The following is a 27,637-nucleotide window of genomic DNA, read 5'->3' as shown; positions in this document are numbered from 1 at the left end:
TGCTTTTCCTTCTCACTCTTTAAAATATTGTTATAGGCCTTTGTTTTCCCCCTTGAGAGTCATTTTTTAAAACTCCTCAACACAAGTCATTCTAGGAGTACTGACAGCAGTGGATAGGAACCTCAGACCTCACTTCTAAGACCTCAGGAACAAGCTTGGGAAATGGGTTTCTTCAGGGTACCTGTGAACTACAAGTAACTGAGGGAAAGACATTTGAATATTGTATGGCCTTTGTAGCCATTCTTAGAGAGGCTCAGAGCAGTGAATACTGTCTTCTGTCTTTTTTTCTGGGGTGCAAGTAAAAGCTACCTCTGCTCCCTGCCCCTTCACAGGCACTCAGGAAAAGGTGGTGCACCTACCGCCTCCCCAGAGCTCCTCCAGTGCCCATAGCGTGACCATGAACATTGCTCTGGGTAGCTTTCTCTTTTTCTTTTTTTGGCCTCAATGGGTCTACTAAATTTCATGTTCCTACAGGTCATCAGGAAAGTGATCTCTTTCTTTTTAATTTCAGCAAGGGGAGAGGCGAAGCACAGAGAGCAGCAGATCAGACCATACTGAGCTCCCTTAGAGCGGCTGAGACCCGTGGAGGATGCTGGCTGCCAAGTGGCTGAGGAGGGCCTCACTCTAAGGTGGGAAAGCAGGTCTCAGCGGGACAGCTTCCTCTGCTCCTGGGCTCACCATGGCCTTCACTCTCTGGCTGGACGGCTGACGTGACTGTGTGCCCCAAGTGTGCACGCTGCTGGACTGGGTGCCGTCCCAGGTACCACCTGCTCTCAGGGTCTGGGAGCAGGACAGGTGGGCATCAGATGCTACCAAAAGCCGGACGGGGCAGAGCGATGGACTCCGACAAGCTAAGATGGAAGTGACCTGAGGCCTCGCCCAGGCAGTTTTCTCTTGACAGGATAGCTTAAGAGTTGGAGCACAGGCTTGTCTGGGGAGCAGTATGCAGGAAGCTGGTTTTCAGGCCACAAATGCTTTCACAGGTGAGAATTCTCCACGCTTAAAACTTTATTTGAACTTAGTTGGTAGGTAATAAAGTAACAAACAATTCTATAAAATGAGTATGCATTTATGTTTATGAACTGAAGGCAATTCAGAGTCAAGGGGCTCAGGCTGCCATGGTGACTGATTTTGACAAAATAATAGTATGTTTTTCTTCTCTCTAAATAGAAATTTGAAAAAGCATTTGACATTATATGATTCTACTTTTGTCGTAATATGGCACATACAATATTCTGCAAGTCATTGTTCTCTAAAGGAAATATGTCACTTGCAAAGCTATGCATAGAGGATATGTTTTTCTTTACAGAAGTGAGAAGACTCTCTGAGGGAATAAAGTTATTGATGATGAGTGACTTCTCCCTCCCCATCTTTAGTTTTCCTTCTCAGATTTATTTGTGTGCAAATGGTGGTGGGGGTGGAAATTCTGCTGAACTAACCACTCAGTTGAGATTCTTCTCATGTAAGTGAGCTTATGGAGAAGCCCTGCATCACTATTTGACATTGCTTTGCCCACTGGCTGCCAGTTTGCACATTTTGCAGGGAACCACTCAGTCTGGCTGACGCCCCAGACCCATGGCCTGAAACACAGGGCCTTTTGAATTTGGGTCCTTGTTCCTTGTCAGATTCACTTAACATCCCAGGCTTCTGCCTCCTTATTTATAAAATGGGGGCGGTGAAGTTAAAGAAACTGATGGAATCAAGGAGAAACATTTTTATATAAGAAGATAGTTTTTTGGGCTTTTTTTTTTTTTAAGGAAAGATGGTAGTATAATCACAACAAGTGACCACATTCTCTGGTCCTTTGAGTCTTAAAAGTTTGCAACATTTCAAATTCTGTGGAGAGAGCAGGTCAGGTTGTTGTGTGTCTGGAGAGGTTGTGGCTCAGCGTGAGGACCACACAGACTTGGATTGGGGCTCTGCCCTCTCCCCTGATGAGAGCTCTGCTCTTGGACAGTCATTGAGCTTTTTTCTGTTTCCTTTTGCTCATTTCTAAATGAAGATGGACATGGACTCAACTGTCCTGCTCTGGGGAAGAAATGAGACTACATATGTGAGTGCTGAGTATGGAGTTCGATCCTTTCCAGACCTTGGCTCTTTCCTAACATGGAGTTACAGGGTTGAGCCTGGCTGCCCAGTCCAGTCCTTGTGCTCTGTGCTCACACTTTGAGCGAGCTCCTTAGACTGTCACCATCTGTGTCTATAACATGGGAGCCTTCATCCTGGGAGCTGTGCTGGGGACGGTCCTCTTGGGGTGGTAACAGCCCTTTGAAGATGAATGAAACTGTATTTAAGTGTAGATTCAGAAAAGCATACAACGTTGAGTGCTTTAGACCATCTCAGACTTCCAGTCTGGCTGATTGGAAACCCTGTCCTCCTGTCCTCCCTTAATGGGTCCACTTCAGCTGTTTCAGTCACATGAGCTGCTCCTTCATGGAATGTCACTTTCTCTATTCTGTGTGAAGGGTAGCATACAGGGCATACCTCTGTGAAGTGGCCAGGCCCTTCAAACTCTTCTTCCCCACTCCCTGGAAGACATCTGGGGAGGAGAGGCAACCAGGAGGTGTAAGGAAAGAAGCTCCTAAAGCAATTCTGAGAGGAAGAGGTAACAAAAAGAACTGGAGGAAGAGCAGCACATGGTTCAAAATGTAGACTAGCCTCGTGTTCACGCTCCTCAGCTGTTTCAATGCCTGCCCAGGAGGTGAAAAGCTCCTGTAGTTGTTGCCTCCCCCTGCATGGCTTTTGAGACTCCTACTTTACTGCCATTGCCTTCTTGGGCAGTCAGCCTTTTAGAGGGGCCTGACCAGGGAGTGGAGGTGAGGGGGGCACCCCATTGGATTCTACACACAGTCTCTCCTGAGCCTGACATTAGTCTGCCATGGTTCACAGTTAACAGAGTTGTGTCCAGTCCTCACCAGTTTCCTCATTTTCTGAGGAAAAATGAAGACATCCCCCATCCCTGTCAAGATCCCAGGCCATCTTGAGCCTGGGGTCTTGAGACAGTTGGTTCTGAATAATGGAAACCACTGGGTTCTGCCTGGAAAATTCACAGTAGTTAGGACAGTGCCTGAAACATTAAGGCCCGAGAAAATGGCAGCTGTAATTATGACTGTTACTGCCCTGGTTATGGGCACAGGACCATGGTCACCTCCTCCTACATTTGCTTTTAGCCACCCTCTCAAGGCTCCTCCCCCGTTCATATTTTCTGAACTTCTTTTAAATTATAATTTACCGAAGAACTCTATTTCCTTACAAATTTGACCTCCTCCTAGTTGCATCAGCCTACCTGAATAATAATCATATTGGTAGTAGCAGTAAAATAATATCCATGGCCAATATTTTAGAGAGCTTACCATGTGCTTTACCTGTGTGTGTGTTCTGGTATTGTTGATGCAGGGGCACACTCAGAGCCAGCAGTTAGACCAGGCTAGTGGTCTTTTGAAATCTCTTAGCCCTGTATGCAAACTTGGCTGCACATGCGGGTCACCTGGAGAGCCTTACCACTGCCTGGGTCTCCCCCTCAGAGAGTGGGGTTTAATTGCATCAACTAGCCCTGCTAAACCAGGACCTATTGTCTAACAAGATCCCCAGGTGCTCAGTGCATTTGAAAGTCTGGCAAGCTGTGAGAGCCAACACTGTACAAAGAGTGGTGGTTAGAGTTTAGAGGAGAGAGTGGGTTGGGAGAGTCAGTACTTGAAAAAAGGAACTGACTTGTCCCATTTCCTCAACACAGGTGATTGAATAATCTGCACATTCTCAAGGAAGCTGTTGATTGTTGGATATTAGTTATAAGAGCCAGGAGCACGAGTACCTGTAGGACAATGGTTTTAGTGCCCCACTTTCTCTAGGGAAATAACCAGTGATGGAATAAAGGAGATAGAAGTACCCAGCCTTCTCTGGAGTGGGTCCCTGTGGAGTGGGCTCATCATTTTTATTTTTTGCCTGCTCTTCTCATCTTTCTTTCCCCACATGGTTGGTAATAGTTACTTATGATGTAGGATGAAAGGGCCGATCCTCTGTCCCTGCCCAAGCAATGCAGTAAAGCTGTAGTCTTAGAGGTGAGTCGGAGGCTGGTGCCCACCCACTTAGTTGGTTTGCTGTTCTTATGTTTCTTGACTTTAGACTTTTCTTATCCCAGGGCAACTAAAGGTGCTGATGTCTTAGTTTCTGGAATTGAAGATGCACTGATTTTGTGGATTTTCTAGGCCAGTGGAAAAAAGTCTTGCCTTCGATATTTGAAACCGTGAAGGGGTTAAAGCATTTGTCCTTGGCTTTAAATCTTGTCTTAGAGTGTGACAAAGTCATTATACAGTTAACCATATCTCCACTTAAAAAATTTTGTTAGTTTATATTTTAGGTTTCAATTCCCTTGGTGATGGGAGTCTGGAGGGCTCAGGATTCCTATTAAAGAAGTACTTAGGGGCTGCAGTCTGTCCAGGAGGGAAGCCTGGTAGACCAGTATGAAGCTGTGTTTGCATGGCAAGCCCACTGCTTGTTTTGCAGTGAGTGCAATTACTGTGACGGCTGGTGGGAGCTTGGAAGCCCCTTCATCCCCATGCCATTGCTGGTTTGCCTCTGTCTTTCAAATCCCCTCTTACATTTTGCTTCCTGTGTGAATATAGGTGTACACACATGGATACATATTGCAAATTCATCCTCCTAATTATGATTTTCTATTCTTGCATATAAGAATTTATACATTATTGTAAGTTTTCTCAGCACATGTAATTTGGAAATGATTTTAACCAGTTAGGTACTATTTTATAACAAAAAAGACTTAATTTTCTCTTTTACAAGTAATACCTATTCATTGTAAGCAAATTTGGAAAGCTCAGACAAATTGCAAGAAAAAAATAATTACCCATCCTATAGCCTTGCCATATGAAGCTTTCCACTGTTAACATCTGGCTTACATCTTTTCCATCTTTTTTTCCTGTGTACATTTCTTCCTATAAACTGTTTTTATAACATGTGTTCACTTTTATAACCTGATCATTCCCCTTTAACATTACGAGCATTTTCTTTAGAAATATGCCTTAAAATTGCTACATCATATTCTTTATGTATGTGTACTTGAATTTTTAAATTGTGCTTTTATTATTGGATATTGAAGTTTTTGACAGCTTTTGCCCTTATAGATAATGCTTTGATGAACACTGTTGTGCAAAAAGCTTTTCTATGTATTGAGCTATTTTCTTAGGTTAAGGTCCCAGAATTAGAATTATGGAGTTCAAAGATGTGAACTTTATTAAGGTTTATGACTGAATTTTTAAAAGATTTTATTATTTTTAAATAATCTCTACACTCAACGTGGAGCTCGAACCCACAACCCTGAGATTGAGTCACATGCTCCTCTGACTGAGCCAGCCAGGCACCCCTATGACTGAATTTTCAAAGGGATTGGTTGGTCCTAGCTTCTGAGACTGTGCTGAGCTCCATTTCTTCCAGGTGCCTGTTCCCAGTTACTGTGGCCTGTTCCTGCCATTCAGCTGTGAGATGGAGCAGCCCTGCTTGCACTGCAGGGTGTCATGAGATTAATGCATGTTTATGGAGCTCTTTGCAGCATGATGCTGTAGAGCCTACCTGAGTGCCATCATTACGACAGTGATGCTAATGTTTCATTTTGGCAGTGAAAACTCAAGCATCCTAAGTTCATTGTTTTTGTTCTTTCAGATAGTCTCTGTCTGGCTTTAGTTCATGGAAGCAATAATGTAGATGAATAGATGCCAGCAAGATAAGACTTTTGTAAGAACAACCCCCCCCCCCCCCCCCCCCCCCCGCAACCCTGGTGCCTCTGGGCATAGAGAAATGGGAATCCTTTCAGGCTGGGTCAGTCAGCTCTCTGTTGAAGTGTCCTAATAGTGATGGAGATTTCATCTGAGGTTTGCTGTACTTTCTCCTGACTTGGAAAGCATCCTGCCTGGGTTATCACCATTACATCCTAAAGAAGATGCCAGTGTTAGGATTCTGCTCCCTCCCCACTACTAATGACACCCTTAAATACTGTTTTGCATAATTAAATTTCTTGGGCTTCTGGAATCATTTCGTTCAGTGTTAGAAGAAACATATATCCTTGGATGACTAAATAAATGAACCAAATTCCTATAGAATTTACAAGTCTTTCTTGTGAAAAGGATGGTCAGACCTAGTTGTTAAATAAATTAAGGTTATATCACTCATAAAGGAGAAGAATGAGAGCTGATTTAATAGTCTTCAGATATCCGAAACAGAGCTATTTTATGAATTTAGGTGATTGTGTTTTCTTAGCCACTAAGAACCAAAAAATGGAAAGAATCACTTAAATGGAGTTGTTGTGATGCTTATTTTTCCATGGAAATCTTTCACACTAGCTCGCGTGCTGGGACCCTGTGTAGGATGGACGTGGCCTTACTTGGAGGCTTGACCAGCGCTACACTATTCCAAGGGCTCTGAACAGCCCCGAAGGATCTTGAGCCACCTAGACTTTGAGCTTATTACTCACCCCTTTGAGGCTGTGCCTGTGTGCCGACCATGGATGACCTTAGCTCACACTTTCCATATCTGCCTGAAGGATGCTTGTTTTAGTTGATAGTGAGAGCTGTTTATCAATTAAAGGGAGGTGGGGCTGGGGGGGGGGGGGGAGTGATTCATGGCCAAATTTTGGAGGAAGAAATTTAATTGGTTTCTTTACTGTAGAACTTTTCAAAGTGTTTAATATGAAACTTGGAATATGAAGGTCCCTAATGGGCGATAATGGGCAGCATTTCCCAAATGACAAGACATTGAAGGCTTTTTAGAAAGCAAAACACAGAGGGACAACACATCCTGCCAGTCTGTGATGTTGCTTTCCTTCTAGCTGAGGTTTGGGTGTCACTGTCCCACGGCACTAGTGAAGCAGAGCTCTTGCCAGACGTGTGTAATGTGCTACAGATGAAAAGAAGGTAAGGAGGCAATCTTTCTTCTGCCTCCATTCTCCCCCTTGGCTCATTCTGCCAGCATTCTTTAAAATGCAGCTTTAATTATACCTTCTCTTGTCCTCAAACTTTTCATGGTTTCTTGTTTCCTAAAAAGAGTCTAGACTCCTCAGCCTGGAGTTCAAAGTTCCCTTGTGTTTTCTTCCATCATTCTCTTGCTGTGACTGAAGTTCCAGACAAACTGGACTACTTGCCCATCCTCAAATAGTTTTTACATTTTTAAATACCTCAATGCCTTTGCTAACACTTCTTCATCTTCCTTAGACTTTATCCTTCTACAATTTTTCTGACTTCAGGGTCTGTCTCAGTTCCATGACATCTTTTGTGATGTGTGTGAGAGAAGCCCAGACAATCTTCCTACTTGTAATTTAACAGATATAGAAATGATTGATAATAATAGATTTTTGTAAAATCTTGCATGCTCTGGCTTGAGGGAAGTTAGATTTACTAAGAGAGCTATCAGAACACACTGTGGTGTGTATGCTTGGTTTTTACATTGCCCTATTTAGCCTGGCATCTGGTCCTCAGTTCCAAACGTAACCCTTATTTAATAACATTGTTTCTATGTGTAAATTGTTTTCTAATAAGCTCCTAAAGCATCTCCATTTTCTTTCCTGTAAACTATTCTGCACTGTTTCCAGAGTTTTCCTACTGTGACAAAGATGATCATCTTTTTTAGAGGCATTATGGTAGCCTGATGCCTGAGGAGTGTATATACCCATTTTAAATAAGGATAAGAAGTAATGTCAGTATTGCTTGAAACTGTATTTATTTTAAGGTCACTTAAATATGTACAACATAAATATAGTTATAAAATCCTTATGTTTATAGCTTTTAAATAGCTATACCATCAAAACAAATATAGGAATTATAAAGTTGAAATCACTCAAATTGCTGCTTAATCTGACATACTTTTATTTCGCTGAAACTTTCCATTTCCCAGCCTTTTAAATTCTGAGCAGAGCATCCTAAAGGGTGACTCAAAGTGATGATGGGCACTCATTGCTGGATTTTAGGATATACACATAAAAGTCAACAAGGCTGGTTTGAATGATGGTTTTAAGCAATCAGCACTGGTTTAAGATGAATTCCTTGTCCTTGAATATCCAGGGTCAAAAACTACCTACAAATCTCATTAGGGTTCTTCAAAAAATGTTGGCTTTTGACCATCATACTTCTGAAACTTGGGTGTTTAAGTTACCCCTGTAAAGAATGGTTTAGTTCTGGAGAAATCAAAGACTTGTACAGAAACCAGGTTACTGCTTCAACATGTGACCCCTTGAATTTCTTTCTCGGGTCCTAGATTCTTGATGTATTGGTGTGCAGAGGGTTTAGAATCCTTTGTTTGGACTGTCTTGTGCTTACCACTGCAGGATGAGCCCAGAGGCCAGAAAAGGCCTGGCCCAGTAGAAGTAGCCATTCCCGTGTTGAACTTCCCCCAAATTTCTACTCAGTGATGTTGACAAGTTAGCTGACTATTCTGAAGCACACCTTTTACAACACTAAAGTGGAGATAATAATAACTAGTCAGTAGGATTTTAGTAAGGATTAAATGAAGTAACATGTAAAGTATCAACTGTAGAGCCTAGCAGATAGATGGTGCTCAGTAAGTGGTTTTCTTCTCCTATCACCATCTTCAAGAGGTTAGCTACATGTAAAGGCCTCAGAAAGCAGGGGTTCATTTAGCAAATGTTTGATGGGAGCTCATGCCATGCCTGTGAGGGGTTCAGAGCAGATTGATATGATCCTTCCCCCTGGATATAGATGTTCGGTGCAGAGCAGATGCATCACTGCTATTGTGGACCTGGGAGCATGGTCTAGAGAGGCTGTCTTTTGCTGAGACCCCCTGGCCTCTCTGCTTATGGAAATATTCAGCATATAGCTTCCTCTCTCCCTCATTTATATTCCACCCAATATGATTTCTGTCTCTGCACTCAAGTCACTCTACCTGCCTTACTCAGAGATGGCTCTGGGTGATGGTTTGTGGGGCAGCGATCCTGTGCAGTCATCACAGGTCGTGAGTGTGTGCCCTGATGGGTCTAAGTTGGAGTTACAGGTCTGCATGTGTTTATTTCAGAACATTATGTTCAAATGTGAAAACTCTGAAAGGGATGCAGAAATAAACATGTTTGGCATCTGTGTAGATGTTTTATGGTTCTATTTAAAAAATTTTAACCAGCAATAGTGAATATGGTAACATGGACATTTTTTCCCTCTCAGCTGACTTGGGTATTTTAGAGCATTTCCAGAGCAGTGTGAGGAAGACACCTCTTGGTTACAGATGCAGGATGACAGTACGTGGCCCTGCATACCTGTAGGTAGCATCTGGGCTCAGGGCTGCTCTGTATCAGTAGTAAGATGGGGAAACTATGCTGTCTTACTATTTAAATTTATTATCTTTTATGATAAAATTTCAGAAAATTAAGGATGTTTTCCTTGCCCTTTGGAATTGCTTATCCATGATCTCAGATGCAGTATTTCACAGAGCTGACATAAGGAGTGAAGATTAATTGTCTGCTCTGCCAGGTGCTTTCACATATACAGTCTCATTCACTCCTTGGAACAGCCCTAGGAGGTATAAGTATTATGCCAGGTCTATTTGTAAGGGAACAATACAGGCCCAGAGTAAGCCTGCTTGAGGCCACATTGTCTAGCAAGCCTCAGTGCCAGAGTTGAAACACAGGTCTGTCTGTGCTGGAGCTGGATCCCAAGCATGCAGAGAGAAATAGTCCTTCTCCTTTATAAATCAATGCAAGGCAAGAGGGACATAGAGAGAGAAAGAGAGAGATGGGCATTTGAAGCTTGAAACTGAACTCACATAGTAAGTGTTTGTCAGATAGTGTTGTGTGTTTTCTAACTTAGAAAATCTTTTACATGTCTACCTCTTAACCTCACCAGTTTTTATGTCATTCTGCTTTTGGAATATTTAGGAGTGAAAGAAGAATGACCCATGGTGGTGATGGTTGTAAAACAATGTGAATGTACAGAATGCTGTAGGACTGTACACCTAAAAATGGTTAAAATGGCAAATTTTATATATATTTTTACCACAATAAAAATAAACACTTAAGAAAAAAACAAACCCGTTACACGTTCACTGATGGCTTTCTGCTGTCATCTAGGTTTGACTGAGTATGCCATGAATGTAAGCATTCCTTATCCTGGCTTCGTTGGAGTGAGGGTTATGGAGACTGAGTAAATGATAGTAATTATTACTATGTGCCAGGCAATATTCTAAGCACTTTATACTCTTATTCGAGCCTCAACAATTCTACAAAATAGTTGCTGTTGTGAAGTGCTTTTGACAGATGAGGAAAAACAGGCACAGGTTAAGCGAAGGTAACACCTCTGATAAGATGAGTAGCTAAGATTAGAACCTACAACCGCCATAATCAACACAAATGACTGGACTGTGCCATGACTGGACTATGGCCAAGGCCAGCCTTTGTCAAGAAGTGTTTCCCTTCCAGCTTATCAATGTCCACAGAGATCTATGATCCAAATGCTTCTCTTGGAGAGGTGGTTTAGTTTATGGAGAGATGCATATTATAGTTGTATATTTAAGAAAACTTGGCCTATAAGGACATTTTTTTTTTTTTTTACATAGTATGATAGAATCATAGCCTGTGTATAAACTGTAGCTTCTAGTATATGGGCTTACAGCCTTGTTTACCTTCTCTAATTCTAGACTCAGACCACACAGGAGTAGGTCTTGTCACTGTGATAGTCTTTTAGGGTGTCTGCAAGTAAGCACGTGCAGAAGCCCTGGAACACCTGTGTTTCCTCTGTGTTTGCAGCCAGTGCAGTACATTTAGCGTTCAACTGTCTAGCTGGTATGTTTTCAATACAAACCTCATTTCTCACAAAGTCTTTTTCTCCTTATAAAAACATTAAATGAACATTAAGAAAAATTCCATTTATTTGGAGATATTGGCTAATATTCTAGAATGGAAGAAAAATCTGCCTGCCTCATGCTTCTGGTTTGCTCCTGCCCCGTGGTGTTCCATTCAATGCTTAGACATTGGATAACAGTTCAGAGTGTAGGAAGAGGTTCTTTTGGACCCAGAGCATAGAGAGTCTGGCGAACACCTCTTGTGAGCATATAGCAGATCATCCTTCACACACAGGATGGCAGAGAGTATGGGCTTAGGCTCATAAGCTCTGAGGTTTGTTTTTAATGTTTATTTATTTTTGAGAAAGAGAGACACAGAGAGAGGGAGACATAAACTCTGAAGCAAGGCTCTGAGCTGTCAGCACAGAGCCTGATGTGGGGCTTGAACCCACAAACCGCAAGATCATGACCTGAGCCGAAGTCGGATGCTTAATCAACTGAGCTACCCAGGTGCCCCATCATAAGATCTGAGTTTTGATGTAAGTCCTACCATTTGTTGGGGTGAGATCTGGGTAAGTTACTTAATCCGGAGCCCAGCTTTTTTCCCTCTAAATTAGTAGTTATGATCTCAGCCCATACAACTGATAGCTAAAGAGAGAACCTAAGTGACAGTGCTGGACCAGGCTGCCTGTTTCCTTCCATGGTGTCTATGCCATGATGTAAAGCGCTCCTAGCTGTGCTCTGACATCCCCTGGAGTCTGCTGAGGCCTTGATGTGGAGATAGGCCTAGCCTGCCTCAGAGACAAGTTGTTCGGGATGAGGCTTCTCCAGCTAGACCTAGGCCTCCTCTGTGCCTGCCTGTAATCTTTATTTCATATGTTGGGCACATTCACAGAGGGTGGACGTGAGCAGGGGGGCAAATTACAACTTAAACCTAGCCATGTGGTCTCATGTAAGTAGTGTGGACACCGTTTAGGTGGTTGAGGTGCTGGGCCCTATAGGCCAAAATGGGGCGAGGGGATTATGGATGTATTTGGCAGTTAATTTTGTCCCTATCCTGCCCTTCTGTGGGTTTGTGATGCATGAAGAGACAGTACAGGACCTAATGTGCAGTTGTTATACCTCTGTTGTTTCTTCATCTAGTTTTGAGCAACTTTCCTGTTTTGGAGGTGGGGCAGTTATTTGGCCCAAACTATTTTGTAAAAAATTTTTTTAATGTTTGTTTATTTTTGAGAGAGAGAGAAACAGAGCACAAGCAGGGGAGGGACAGAGGAAGAAGGAGACCCAGAATCCGAAGCAGGCTCCAGGCTCTGAGCTGTCAGCACAGAGCGCGATGGCTCGAACTCAAGAACTGGGAGATCATGACCTGAGCTGAAGTCAGACGCTTAATCAACTGAGCCACGCAGGCGCTCCTGGCCCCAAATTTTTTCTAATGTTAAATATTAATATATTGGCCTATGACATTAGACTTAGTCAAGTAAAAACCAACACTGGGAAAACTCACCCTTGTCGTTTGTTCCCTCCCTTGTGGTCCCACAGAGGTGCCCTGCTGGAAACCTCTTGTTTGTCTTGCGATGGTGCCCTCTCCCTTTCCTGTCACTTGCCAGTGCTGTTGTCTTTTACCTCCAGAAGATGGCCTCTTGGAAAGTGAGCTGAGTGGTGAGAGCACATCAGGGCACACAGGAATGGTAGACATGCAAGCACTGGGTCTGGCTGGCTCTTCCACCTGGCAGCTATGCACCTTCACAGATGTTTTATTTCTCTGAACCCATCCTCATCTGTAGGATGGAAAATGTTTAAATGCCCACATTCCTAGGTGGGGATACAGGGCCAGATTTTAAAAAGCATATGGAAAGTGCTGTGTAAGTTTTAAAATGTTGCACAAGAGTGAATAATTTGGATAATTATGTTTAGATAACTGAGAGCTCTTCTCATCAGAGGTTTGCTCTAGGTAGGGTAGCCAGGTGTCCCCATGTATGCCTGTTGTGGTGGTGCTTCCTTTCACTCTCAGGAATGTCCTGGTTTGAACGATTAATTATATATATGATCACCTTACTTATGGCTGATGCCCTGACTAAAAGACTGACTTTTCTGGCTCTGAATAGTGATGGGAAACCTTACTTGGATGGTCTTCACTCTCTGTACTATCTCTGCAACAGTTGCGTATGGCTTTTGTAGCAGTGGAGGTTTTCTATTGCATGAAATGTTTATAATTGGAAGACAAACTCTGCAGCAGTATGGCACGGTGGAAGAGGTGTTAACCCCACAGTTGGATCAGCTCTGTCTCCCCACTGGGGAGCTATGTGGCAATGAGTATGGATGTTTACTTATGTCTCTAAGGGCATGGTACCTCCCTCATGGGGCTGTTGTGAGGGCTTGATGAGGTCTGTTGAAGTTGCCAGCAAACCACATCGCACCAACTCATGTACATGCAAGTAAATGTTTTTTGAAAGTAAAGTTTGTTGTGTTTTATTTTTTTTGTCAAAAGTAACTTTTATTATTTTTTATTACTACAAAACTGTACATGCTTACACTTGTTTGAGGTTGTGGAGTTTGTTCTCCCTTTAGTTGTGGAGTTTGTTCTATCAGTCTTCAAGTTGATTTCTGGGGTATTTAGGATGATTTGAAAGTAATCTAGTTGTGTTCATGGGATGAGATGAATCTAGGGTCCTCCTATTCCACTGCCATCTTCTCTTCTCACCTGTTGTTTGTTTGTTTATTATTTATATATTATTACTATTTAAAATATTCATTTATTTTTGAGAGAGAGAGAGAGAGAGAGAGAGAGAGCAAGTGAAGGAGACGGGCAGAGAGAGAGGGAGACAGAGAATCCCAAGCAGGCTCTATGCTGTCAGCGCAGAGCCCAATGCAGGGCTCTAATTCACAAACCATGAGATCATGACCTGAGCTGAAATCAAGAGTTGGGTGGACCCTTAACTGACTGAGCTACTCGAGAGCTCCTCGCCTGTTGTTTTTTTAATTTAAGATGTATAAACAAAAAAAAGTATGATGTTCCTGCTGTTGACTGAACTGCTGAATTGGGTGCCCGGCCGTGGAGTATAGGGGAGAGATGAGGGAAGGGGACACTTCAGAAGTTTTTGTTGATGAATAATAGAAACTCATCAGAGCTTGTTTTTGCTTTTTGTTTATAAATCAGCATAGTGGCCTTGGTCTTCAGTTGCACCACGGATGAATACCTTGTCTTTCTGGCTTCACTGAAGCACCCTTAGTAAGTGTTGCTTGTTTATTTGTTGTCCATCTGTTGTTGCTCACCTACTCTTGGCCTGGAATGGAGGAGCAATGTCAATTAATTTGGTGTCTCTCCCAACCTTGGTGTCCTGTTTTATTTGGAGAGATATGTAGCACATGTGGACAGGACAGCTACCATGTGAAGCAGAAGGTTCAATGCTGAGGAAGGCACCAGTGAAACTCTCTGAGAGTTCAGAAGATGCAGGCTCCTGGGGTAGTTTAGGGAATATGAGCTGAGCCCAGAGCCCAGGTAGGGAGATTTCAAGCAGAGGAAGAGGGAAATCGAGGTGGAAGCAGTGCAGACACAAGTGGTTCATGACCAGGAGCGTGAGGAAACGCGGAGTCAGAATGAAGATTTGGAGTTTATTTGGTACTGGGTGAAGAGCCTTTGAAGGTTCCCAGCTGGGGAGTGACTGTATCAGAGCTGCTCTGGCAGCAGAGGATGGTGTCCCAGAGAGGGTAGACACAAAGGAGGCCGGGCAGAAGGAAGTTGGTGCTTGGTCATAAATAATGCTGAGCTGGGGCGGGGGGTGGGGTATGTTTTTAAATTCCCTTTCACCTTCTCCCTTGATGGACTGGACAAGGCTCACTAGCTTTTTTGTCTGTTTATCTCAAAGGCACACACTCTCCTTTTGAACACAAAGAACCTATTCCTTATTGTTCAAAGTCAGAAGTATGGTCGAGAGATTTGTGAACACCTGCCAGCCTTCGAGAGTGGTTAAGACAAAAAAATAAGAAGTTAAGATATGTACATCATAAATGTAGTTTTTACCAAGAGGTAGAATAATCTGCAGACAGCAAGTTGCATAAGTTTAGCTTATGGAATGCTATTTTCTTCTTGAAATTGCATTGTTTTAAAAGCCATTATGTGCTTTTTTTCTGGCTGTGGAGTTCAGGTGGCTGTACAACCATGGACAACCTTGTGGGATTTGCTTAACTCAGTGTTTTGGAAAAGGTGAACGGAGTGACCAAAACCAAGTTGTGATTGATGGTCACATCTTCCCATCCTCTTCCCTTTCCCCTCTCATTTAAAAAATTTTTTTAATGTTTATTTATTTTTGAGAGAGAGTGAGAGAGAGAATATGAGTGGGTGGGGTAGGGGAAGAGAGAAAGGGAGACACAGAATCTGAAGCAGGCTCCAGGCTCTGAGCTGTCAGCACAGAGCCCAATGCGGGGCTTGAACTCAACAAGCCATGAGATCATGATCTGAGTTGAAGTCAGGCACCTAACCGACTGAGCCACCCAGGCGCCCCTTCCCTTTCCCTTTCTTTTCCTTCTTGGCAGACCTTGTGTCTCTTCCTTATAAAGGAAATGTTTGCCAAGTGAAGTTATCAAAATACTACAACTTCTTAGTTGAAGTAGGGATTATATATTGAAGAATTAAGTTGTGTCACCTTGTTTCATCCATGTTAAACACTGCACCTAAAAATGATGGCTATATAGACCTCTGCTGATGAGACTGAGCCACTAAGTGGAAACCAAAGTCATCCATTCCATCTTCAGTAGTTGTTGGGTTTCTAGTGTGTTCTGGGCATGGTAGGAGCTGATCCCCAAGGAGCATAAAGCCTGAGAGAGGACCTGGACAAGGGGCTGAACCATTGTCATCAAGACCCATTTCCATGGCCTACGTAGTATTGTTACCTGCACTACATCATGGTATCAGAGAAAGGCTTTCAATAAGAAATGATTTAGAAACAGAGATCAGAAGTAGGACTTGGCCAAATGAAGGAGTAGAATGGAGTAGGAGGGAGTCCCAGGAAGACTTGGCAGTAGGAGCAACAGCAGCAACAGCCCAGAGATGAGTGGGAAGAGCCTGGGTGGTAGTTCTGTCCAGCCAGAGTTAGAGTTTACATGGTGATAGAGATCGCGTGATGGGTGAGCAGGCCCCAGAGAGTGGCAGTGTGAAGTGAGAGACGATTCAGAGGTAAGTTCTGTTGAACAGTGATTGGCTGGGAGTAGGGTATGAGGGAGAGGAAGAGTCAAAACTGATGCTAAGATGTCTTGCTGAAGCACCTGGAGAATGGGTGGGTGATCTCAGGCAGGTCATGTAGGAGGAGGAGGTGTTGTGGGGAAGCCCTCAAGTGTAATCTTGGATGTATTGAATTTGAAGTGCTTTGGGACATCATGGTGGAAAAGACAGGCAGACAGTTGGATATGAACCTGCATATCCAACCATATCAAGGATGGATGCGGGGATTTGGGAATCATTTGTAGCTTAGAGCACTGTGTGTCCTGCAGATACCTGCATCCCTTCCTTGCAGCCGACTTCTGCAGAAAGGAGCACATTTCACAACCCTTCCTTCTCTGTGTGCACCGACACTGCCCCTCTGCCACAGCACCTCCCTTTTTGTCCTGCTCCACTCTGAGCCTCCCACCCCCTCTGTCTGCCATAGTGAGAACCGCACTGCTGCCCTCCCCTAAAACATTGTGGCGGAGCTGTTCTTGCAGGGACTGAAGCCAGCTCTCCATTGCCATCTGAACCCTGCAATAATACTAACATAAGACTGTGGGTGGCCTGCTTTACCAAAGGCTGCAGATAGCCAGTAGGAGCTACAGTTTAGGGAAAAAACATTTAAAATCAAGTAAGGCAATTACATAATTTGAGAGAAAAGCAAAGTTCTTCACAGATGATTTTCTCATGGGGCAGCCTACTCCTACCCTTTCTTTTCTATGGGTCTGCCCCCTCTCTTATCTCTTCAGAATGAGAGCTCCTTCCTCCTTCATGAAGCCCTTCCCTGTAAATTTCCATTTTCCTGTCTTTTAGGGAAACCCCACTTCCTACCCACATGTGTTGCCCTAGGACTTACCCTCTTCCCTCACAGAGCAGGCTGCAGGACCCATGAACCCTGTATATAACATTGCTGCCTAGTCCATGGTGGATGATGCGCCAGAGCATACTTCCCTTTGAGGTCTCTGGGCCAGTGTGAGCTGAAGCTGTATTCCTTGTGTTCTCCCTGAGTCTTCACTTCTCTTGGTGACTGCTGTACAACTGTGCTCACACACAGACATCTCCCAAGGAGCCCACGTTTTATGTCCTGGAGGCAGTAAAGCCTGTCCAGAGACTTGAGTTCTATTGCTGCACTTTATTATATGCTTCCCCTTGTGTTCTGCTTCCAGACCAACCCAGAACCCACTAACATACAAGAGGCAGAGTCCATCACTAGGCCTTTCTGAAAAGGGGCCATCTACTCCATGGATACAGAGGCCTGCAAGAGCTTCAGGATTAGAAGTTGTTCTTCTTTTATCTTGGGTCTCACACAGCTTCACCATATTTCTAGTGGAAATACAGTGGAATACATGGAAGCTCCTGGGTCTACTTTTCATCATTATAACTGGGAATGGGGGGTGGGTAAAAATTGAGGCCAAGAGACGGAAGGAACACAGTTATGGAAAGATGGTGTATAGCTTGAGAAGAGAGGATCGGGGTAGGACTTTGTGGAATTCAGTATTCAAGGACACTGGAAATGTGGAGGGCACAGCCAGAGTGAGGAGGAAGCCAATCAGGGGAGGGCATCAGGATGTGGCCTGAGGGGTCAGGGGTGGATGTATGAATGGACAGTGAGGAAGCAGAGACAAGGAGTATAAACAACTTTGCATGAAGAAGTTTAGAGAAAGGAGAAAAGGGCTAAAGGGAGAGGTGGGTCAAGGAGGGTATAAGGAGCAAGCTGACAGAAAAGTATGTGTTAGATTAGAAAAGGTAGAGCAGTGGGAAAATGTATCCCAACTCAGTGAGATGGCTGGGCCAGTGCCACTGCTGTCTTCATGACAGAGCGAGGGGAGGCAGTGAGGCCAATGCTGTGGTCCTGATGCCCAGGAGAGTATTTGGGATCAGATAGTTTCCTCTTCCTTTCCTCCTGGGCCCAGAGGAGGATCTGCAGGGGAGCAAGAGTGACTGTGGAATGGAAATGAAGCCCGTTTCTGGGTCAGAGGGAGAGGAAAGACATGATTTAGACTTGAGAACAGATTCTGGGAGTAACTAAAGATTCTAGAAATCTAACTGATATTATCCAACATCCAGCCGAAAATCTGGGAGCTCTTTTGGCAGACCATAGTCAGGGCTAGAACAGAAGGAATTTGGTATGGGTGCCTTATGTATTTTGCCAGCCCAGGCTATCCTCGGCTAGACTTTAGAGTTAGCAGAAGGTTGCCTCGGCAAACTCACAAGTACATGCCTTGTTTCTGGGTCCTCCATTTAACCTCCACACTTACTGCCTGCTTCCTTGGAGGATTACTCAGGTTCTTTTGGAAAAAGTCTGTTATTACCTGGATTTGAGCTCTGAGGACCCCCAAAGTCCACTCCTTGGTTTAGAACAGATAAGGAGGTTCCATGTGGCTATGCTTCTGGAAACAGTCCATCAGCCCATCCAGGTCCGGAGAGAGGAACTGGGCTAGCTCTACTGCTTTGCTTCTGCCCTCCTCACTGGTTCCCACTCCTCTCAGCTCCCATGGATTCCCGCTTGAGGTTGAAAGGGCCTTGCTAGGAGTGATTGTATTTTAATAGAAGATTTTGTGCTAATTGTCACTAGTGGGAATTCACTACATGGACAACTTGGGGTAGGAAGTTCAGGAAGTGTGGGGGTGAGGGGAGTAGTTTTTTATTTAGTGATTTTTCCCAAAATGTTTGCATAATATTTGAAATATTTTCAAATGATGTTTATAGAAATAAAGACATGTGTGCATGTTGTACAGCCAGTAATTAGAAGGCAGAGACTTCTCTTGTTTCTGCTTCCTTCCCAGCATCCATGCCTTTGTGGGAGCTGTCCTGCCACTCTACTTGATTCTAGTGATCTGTCAATCATAGGATTCCAGAGACAAGCTAAGCCAAAATGATCAGGCTCTCTCTTCTAGGAGCTTTAATTGTGAGCAGGGACACACAGGACTAGGAGGTAGATAGAATAGACTCATCTGATGGCAGCTCCTAACATAGAGAACACAGGAGTTCCCCAATATATATCACTTTAGTGCTCAAGTCCCTGGCTTTCCTAGACCTGGTTATTCAGCATGCTGTTCATCAGCCTTACAATAAGTTTACCCAGCTTGCATGCTTGCTTTTATGCTTTACTTAGCAAGAGTTTGTTAAAATACTGGTGTATGTATCATCAACTTCTCATGATACATTTTTTCTCCTAATACTTTGAAGTATGTATATAGATCATTTAGTTACAAAGAGGATAATGAACTTGGAGGATGAAAAGGTCTGTGATGAAAAACATTATTGTGTTTTCAAGTACAGAAATGATGGCAAGAGAATGTGGCACAGGGTGGAGTTGTTGTTGTACCAGAAATTGTCTCTGACTTTTCCAGCACCGTCCCCAACTTGAACCTGGTCTTGGTAAAATCTCTCCATCAGTGCAGCATTGTAGATTGTGAAATAAAGGGAATTTAAGGAAGGACAAAAATAGATGAACAGTGAAAGGAATAGTTATAAGAAGAAGGAAGAGAGTAAGAAAGTGAAGGAAAATATGAGTCAGTAATGTCAAGGGTAGACTGCACCCACCCAGAAGTCAAAGTCTATACATAGGGCCAAATTAGGACAGTCATAAGGGGACAGCCTCATCTGTTTCTCTTCATCACAAGCCCTTAGTGGGAAATGATATTACACGCGCACGCAAGCACGCACACACACACACACACACACACACACACACACACACACACACACCATGTATTTTAAATCCCCCTCATCTCTTCTCCCCCCACCATATGTAAAATACCTAGGAAGTCAGTTAACATGTCTGAACAATTTATTTATTGTTAAAATGAAGAAGTTGAACTAGGTGGTTTTTTTCTTTCTTTTTATTTAAGCTAAAGAAACCCACCAACAACCAGTTCACCATTTTTCCAACCCCCGCCCCACCGCTGACAACCACCAGTTTGTTCCTTGCATCTGTGAACTTGGTGGGGTTTTTGTCTGTTTTTGTTTTAAGATTCCACATATAAGAGAGATCATGTAGTATTTGTCTTTGTCTGGCTTATTTCACTTAGCATAATGCCCTTGAGGTCCATTCATGTTGTTGCAAATGGCAGGATTTTACTCTTTTTTTGTGGTTAATATCCCTTATGTGTGTGTTACAATTTATTTATTGATTCATCCATCAGTGGACACTTACATTGTTTCCATGATCTTGCCTTATAAATAATGCTGCTTTGAACATGATGGGGAGGGGGGTGGGGGAAATCTTTTCAAATTAGTGTTTTTGTTTTCTTCACATAAGTACCCAGGAGTGGAATTGCTAGGTCATAATGGTAGTTCTATTTTTAATTTTTTGAGGGACCTTCATGCAATTTCCCGTAGTGACCACACCAGTTTACATTCCCACCAACAATACATAAGGGTCCCCTTTCTTCACATCTTTGCCAACAATTGTTACTTTTTATATTTTTGATAATAGATAGCTATTCTAACAAGTGTGAGGTGATATCTCATTGGAGCTTTTATTTGCATCTCTTTGGTGATTGATGATGTAGAACATCTTTTTATGTGTGTATGGCCATCTGTATGTCTCTGGAGAAATGGTTTTCAGATCTTCTGCCCATTTTTAAAGTGTATTGTTTGTTCTTTTGCTGTTGAGTTGTATGAATTCTTTACATTTTTTTGATATTAGTCCCTTAGCAGATACATGGTTTACAAATATATTTTGTCATTCAAAATGTTTATCATGTCAAGGAGTTTTCTGCCTGTGTTTTCTTCCAGTTTTATGGTTTTATGTCATACATTCAAGTCTTTAATCCATTAATTGTAATTAATATTTGTCTATGGTGTAAGATAGTGGTCCAGGTTCATTCTTTTGCATGCGGATGTCCATTTTCTCAACACCATTTATTATAGAGATTATCTTTGCCCCCATTGCATTTTCTTGGCTCCTTTGTTGTATATTAATTGACCATATATGCTTGGGTTTATTTCTGGACTCCCTTTTCTGTCCCATTGATCTATGTGTCTGTTTTTATGCCAATACCATACTATATTAATTACTAAGACTTTATAATATAGTTTGAAATCAGGGTGTGTAATGCCTCTAGCTTTGTTCTTTCTCCAGTTTTCTTTCGCTGTTTAGCATTTCATAACTACTTATAAGATTGGTCCTATGAACTCTCATAAGACTAGGATGTAAAGCCCACCAATGGAAATGGTGCTAGATTCGTGACCTCCTTCCAAGGGTTCTCATACCTAGAACTTACTGTCCTCCTATGAAGGAAAGAGCTCTTTTCACTGAATTCCCAATCATAACATATATATATCCCATACATTGACACTTCCCAGAGGTGTCTAAAGCTTTTTTATCCAAATGAGTGATATTCTAAATAGCAGTCATCTTAAGACGCTATATATATTTTGTGGTGGAGATAGATAGAATTGCAGTATGCTTAAGCACATGTGGTCTGTGATCTAGACTACCTGGGTTCAGATCCTGGCTCTTTTATAGCAGCCTTTATGGCACTGGGTGAGTAACTTAACCACTCTGTGATTCACTTTCCTCATCTATAACATGAGAATAATGGTAATAGAATATACTTAAGAGAGTTGTTGGGAAAATACATGAGTTTATGCAGGTACTACTTTATGGCAACAAGCAATTGTTAGGCATAGATTCACCTCATTTACACGACTTGGTCCCCAGATGAATTTTTCCTGCCTCTGCAAACCTCAGTCCACCATCAGCAGGTTTATATGTGGCATCATATTTGCCCATGGGCTCTGAGGACATTTCCAGAAGAGCCATTCCAAAGGGTTTTGAATGACTGCAACAGTATTGGAATTAATGGGTTAAACTCATGTCAATATGTACTTTTCTAGTTCATTTGTCAAACAACAGTAAGAAAACAGACTTCTGAATCTTGGATACCCCTTGTAATTTGAATTTAATATTACCATGTGACTAAGTGTTCCCCATCCATTCACTGAAGATTAATTTCCTACTAGAGTGTGAATCTTTATTACATGTTTGTCATTTAAATACAATTTTTTTGCTATATGTTATAATAAGGCAGAAATGTAATTTAAACATACGTGTTGCTAAACAGTTTGAATTCTGTATCTTTTTGTTAATCTTCCTCTTGTTGTCTTGCTAGATATAAAGAACACTCTTGGGGCTGGAGACAATCAGCACTAATTGTCTTGTTCACTTTTATTGAATTTTATGCTAGACTCTGAGCTAGGTGCTGGGAATATAAGGATGAAAGGACTTAGCAAACAAAAGAACGGGGTGCCTGGGTAGCTTATTTGGTTAAGCATCTGATTCTTGATTTCAGCTCAGGATGTGATCTCACAGTTGTGAGATTGAGCCCCGTGTCGGGCTTTGTGCTGACAGCGTGGAGCCTGCTTGATATTCTCTCACCCTCTCTCTCCACTCCTCCCCTGCTCACATGCACTGTCTTAAAATAAATAAATAAACTTTTAAAAAAAGAAACAAAAGAGCATTTCATTTAATAAAAGCATGACATAGTTTACTTAGATGGCAGTCTTCGTTAGGGCAGTGTGCTCATGTCATATTTGTTTGTAGTTAATTTTTAGTGTGGAAAAAAAAGGGAAGCACGCAAGACTTTGAGATTTTATTTCTGCATATCAAAAAAGTACCGTAAGGGTGTTTTACATGTCTCCTTGTATCCCTTTAAGATCCTGGGGGCCTTAAGGGATTTCTGTTTCTAGCAGAAATTTGGAGTTGGGTCAAAGTCCAGAGGGGTGAGGGTAGGGCTGCACCCCTTAGGAAGCTCGGGCTTGGTACTTGGTGCTCCGTGTGGAGCCCAGACTTGCTGGCACCAGGCTTGTCCCTCTATTTGTGTAGCCCAATTCACAGGTGAGCAGACAAGACTCTTAAATGTGGCAACAGAGAAGGAGACCCTCTAAGATGGTGAAAAGAGTATTTATGATGGGAGTCCATGGTTGGAAATGAACCAGGATAATAACAAACCCAGCTCTGTTCACATGTATTTTTTATAAGTTGATCAGGATTGAGAGCATGTGTGGGAACAAATCTCTCTTCTCTCTTATATCCTCTAAAAACAGTGACCAGGAGGAGGCCTTACTTTTGCCTTAAGGATGATTGAGGAATGGATGTGGTTTATTTATGAGTCCATGACCTGAGGTCCACTTTTAGATTTATTCACTTAGCACATATTTATTGAGCACTTGCTATATAATAGGAGCCATAGTAGGTACTGGGATTACAGGGGTGAATAAGACAGAGCCCCTGCGTTCAAGGAATTTACAAGTTGGCTGGGAGACAGATAATTAGAAGTAAACAAACACATCATGTGATTTCAGATAGCTGTGAAGTCCTATAGAAAATAAAGGGGCGGGGGCAAAGATGAGAGAGTGACAGGGAATGCTGTTGCTGATAGGATGATCTGGGAAGGCCTCTCTAAGGAAAAGGAAGGGAGAAAGAATGTGGAGATGGAAAGAGAGTTCTGGGCAGAGGGCCCAGCAAGGACAGAGGCCTTGGGTTCACAACAAAGTTGGTGTTTGAATGGCAAGATGGTTGTTTGGATGGTCACATGCCCTGGAATGGACTGGGCAGATGGGTGATCCTTGGGCTTTTTTTTTAATTTGTTTTGATTTTCATGTTCTCTCCAAAGGGGGAGAGAATCTGGGTAAGTATCTATAAATTTTAGGTAGCACTGTTTGCTGTATATTTAGTACATTATGTTTTATTTTGAATCACTGCTTTTTAAAAAATTGTCTATCTTCCAAACACTGAGTCCACTAGGACAGTCCTATATTCAAGGTCAGTTCTTAGACTTCAGGTTTTTTATTTCTTGGCACTTTCTAAGCACGTGGCTCAGACGTTTTGATACAGTGTGAGAGAAACAACTGCAGGTGGTGGCGGAGCAAATTCTCATGGTTAGTGGCTGAGAAATGTGAAACAGAACAGCCAGTCTAATTGGAGAGAAGATACTCCACGTGATGAGCTTCTCAAGCCTGGGGAGAGCCTGAGAGCCTGTGCTCTCTAGCGGAGGTCAAGGAACATGAAAGACATGACAGACATTTGCATCTTAGTGCTCACAGTTTTGTTCCTCAGATGCAGGCTGTAGTCATTTGGGGCCAGACATGTAGAGAATGTCTTCAGCCCTTGTTCTTTTCTTCCATACTGGGTTCACTTCAGCCAAGATGAAGGCTATTTCTCATTATCCATCCTTTCAGAATGCCACCCTCTAGCAGGTAATATCATCACCAGTTCATGTTGGAATTTATTTTTCTTAGATTTCTGGATTTACTTAACAGGCACAATTTCCAAGGGTAGTTCGTCCTTAAGCGGGGCAAGTATATAATAAAATAGCGATGGGAATCAGTACCAATGGCACTTTGCCAAATCACTTTTTAATCTTGCCATACTTTGTCTCTTCTCACTTAAAATGAGAACATCTGATGCACTTTTCATGATATTTTCAGCATTAAATACCGCCTTTTAAAAAGATATGCACCAAAAATATCCTTTGTCCTTCTCTTCCAACTCTTCTTTTGAGGCTTTCAGCTCTTGGTTCCTCTTTGCTTGTAACTACATGAGTTTCCTTGTTTGTTTGAAGAAGTCAGGTACAGCCTATTGTCCTTTCTTCAAAACCAAAGCTGCTGCTCTTGTTACAGGACTGTGCTACTGTGACCTGAATTCATACTTTCATTATAAACATCCCATTTTCAGAAACTCATTGCTTAGCAATGATGATAGTTGCCCAATAGCTAAATCTTGAAGTGTGAGATTTTTTTTTTACCTCCAGTAACTTGAATAATTTTTTATAGTCCAGGTAAGTTTCAAAAACATGTTTTTTTATATTGCAGTGATTTTTTTTTTTATTAAAAAGAAACTTACAAAAAAATTTAAAGTCTCTTAGATTTAAAAAAAGTGAACAACACTGTAACTTTTGGGATGCCAAATCTAGGTGTATTTTTGTCAAGAAGAGTTATAAAAGTTCTAATTTATATAAGTCTTCCTAACACTTTGCAGACATTTTTAGAGCTTCTAGGTCAGTGCTGTTTATAGACAGAAGTAGGTAAACATATATTGAATGAATGAAACACCAAATATTTGTCATGATCGGGGGCTCTCCCATAATTTGAATTCCCTTTTTTTTTTTCTAATTTGAATTCCTAATTGGTGATCCTAAAGAATGTTTATAAATGAATAAGTGTCAACCAGGTGGGAACTGTCTAATGGTTGTATCTCAAGGATTTTGTCAAGGTGATAAAAAGCATGCTTATTAAATTTGGAAATGACAGGGAGCTAGAAGGAATTGCTCAGTCCTTGGCTGACACAGTCAAAATTTAGAAAGATAGCAATATTAAAATATGATGAGGGGTGCCTGAGTGGCTCAGTTGGTTAAAATGCGCTGACTTCAGCTCAGGTCAAGCTAGGTATGTGGGAAGGGGTGGAGCACCCATGCTGTCTGGGGGGCCACTCTCCCAGAACCTTCTTGTGTTCACCAGCCTGGAAGCTCTCTGAATCCTGTCCTTTTGGGTTTTTATGGAGGCTTCATTGCATAGACATGATTGATTAAATCATTGGCCTTTGGTGATTGAATCAATCTCAACCCCTCTCTTCTCCCCAAATATTGAGAGGTGGGGCTGAAAGTTCTACCTCCTTAATCACACAGTTAGTTCCCCTGGCAATCAGTCCCCATTTTTAGGGGTTTCCAAAAGTCACCTCATTAACTTATACTCAGGTGTGGTTGAAAGGGGCTTGTTATGAATAACAAAAGACATCTTTATGGCTCTCTTATCACTTAGGAAGTTCCAAGATTTTTAGGAGCTCTGTGTCAAAAACAGGGAATAAGATCATATAATGTATTTCTTATTATAAATCACAGTATCATGATTCCCACGCCCTACCCTAATGGTAGGAAATGGACTGGGAAATGACTTTTACATCTCCTTTAAAGTATATTTTACTAAGAGGCCAAATAATGTCATATTCTGCTATTTCTTGATTGACGTCTTTTAGGGTTTACAGGTGCCTTGGAGACTGGAATTCTTTCTTGAGCATCTCTGATATGTGGTTTTACATCCTGAACTTGACCCCTCCATTCAGGTGTGTGTGCTGTGTCACAAGCCACCCTTTTATGTGGTGGCTTTGCTGTCACATTGCTCTCTTTTCTCACTGTTTCTAGTGCCCCCTAAAGCTGGTGTCCATGTGTGCACATTATACTCCCAAGTCCAGATGTCTGAAGGCAGAAAGTGCAGTGATATGTGACCTCAACCTGGGCTCTAGGCTTTACCACTCAGCCTGAGATTATATTAATCTTTTTGGCAACCTTCCTTCCCTGGCATGATCTACTTCCTGTGAGTATCCTCTGTGCCAGCCATTGTGCTTGTCACAGTGTGAGTTGAGAGACATGCTGAGTTACTGAACATGAAAACTCCTAATTCTTTTCATGGGGAACTGTTGCTAAGGAAGATTTTCTCCCAAAATAATATTTTTTGTTGTTATTTTAAATTTGTTTTAGATTTTTAAAAAGTAATTATTCAAACTCAGGACCCATTTTAACATCCATTTCAGTTGTCTGTGATATTTCAGAAATGCATGCAAAGAACAGAAATCAGAAATCTAATATGTAGCTTATATAAGTAATGGAAAAAAATGTAGTACGAGAGAAACCTAATGAAGATATATTGGTACAGAAGTGGATGTGCCATAGCAGCCTGAAGTGCCCCTCTTTCATGAGGACTATGCTGCTATTCCCTGATGCAGTGAGACCCCCTGGGAAATGGCTTGGTTGTCTTAACTGTGGCTTCACATTTGTTTCTTGATGAACAGATGATAATAATGACTAATGATAATATGAAATACAATATTATTAGCTGCCATTTTATTATTTGTGAATCATGGATCAAACACTGTGGTAAACACTTCATGTGTAGCATCTTGTGTAATCTTCATAGCACCTTAAGAAGTAGGTATTAGGGGTGCCTGGGTGGCGCAGTCGGTTAAGCGTCCGACTTCAGCCAGGTCACGATCTCGCAGTCTGTGAGTTCGAGCCCCGCGTCGGGCTCTGGGCTGATGGCTCAGAGCCTGGAGCCTGTTTCCGATTCTGTGTCTCCCTCTCTCTCTGCCCCTCCCCCGTTCATGCTCTGTCTCTCTCTGTCCCAAAAATAAATAAACGTTGAAAAAAAAATTTAAAAAAAAGAAGTAGGTATTAAACTTGTTTTATGCGTGAAAAACTGAGGCTTGAAGAGACAATGCAACACAGCTTATTGATGGCACAGTTGGAATTTGTACCCAGGCCCATTGCCTTAACTAGTATATGTGATCTTCTTAAAGTACCATGTTGAGAATGGAGGCTATAAACTACTAAAGTTCGTCACCACCTCCTCAAAGACAACACTATCACAATAATTTGATCTCCACCACAGGTCTTTTTTCCTCATATGTCAGAACCATGGGCATTCATTTTTTAAATGAAAAAAAAAATGTTGAAATGTTGAAATGTGGATGTGTGAGCATTTTCGCCATTCAGAGTTTCTACTGTTGACTTGTTTGGGCATGTGTGGTGCTCTGCCCCTCACTGAGTGGGAGTGTGTGTGATGGTGCTGGGAATGTGAGCGAGCACCGAGGGGCTCCTGGACCCTTTCCTCTAAAGCAGGTGGTTCCTCCCTAATTTCTTTTCTTTAGAC

The 27,637-nt window shown here is 42.3% G+C and overlaps 1 protein-coding gene across 10 annotated transcripts in view; it reads left to right on the top strand.

Annotated features, from left to right (window-relative positions):
* LDLRAD4 (low density lipoprotein receptor class A domain containing 4) overlaps nucleotides 1-27,637 on the top strand; it is a 456,253-nt gene that overhangs the window by 192,748 nt on the left and 235,868 nt on the right. For all 10 annotated transcript variants that reach the window (XM_047827465.1, XM_047827458.1, XM_047827462.1 and 7 more), the window contains one exon: nucleotides 512-983. In XM_047827465.1, coding sequence (XP_047683421.1) covers nucleotides 944-983 — 40 coding nt within the window. In that variant the 5' untranslated portion in view covers nucleotides 512-943. The remainder of the gene's footprint in view (nucleotides 1-511; nucleotides 984-27,637) is intronic.

This window comes from Prionailurus viverrinus, chromosome D3, assembly GCF_022837055.1.
Source record: "Prionailurus viverrinus isolate Anna chromosome D3, UM_Priviv_1.0, whole genome shotgun sequence".
NCBI classification, from domain to species: Eukaryota; Metazoa; Chordata; class Mammalia; order Carnivora; family Felidae; genus Prionailurus; species Prionailurus viverrinus.
This window is presented reverse-complemented; position numbering and strand designations above follow the sequence as displayed.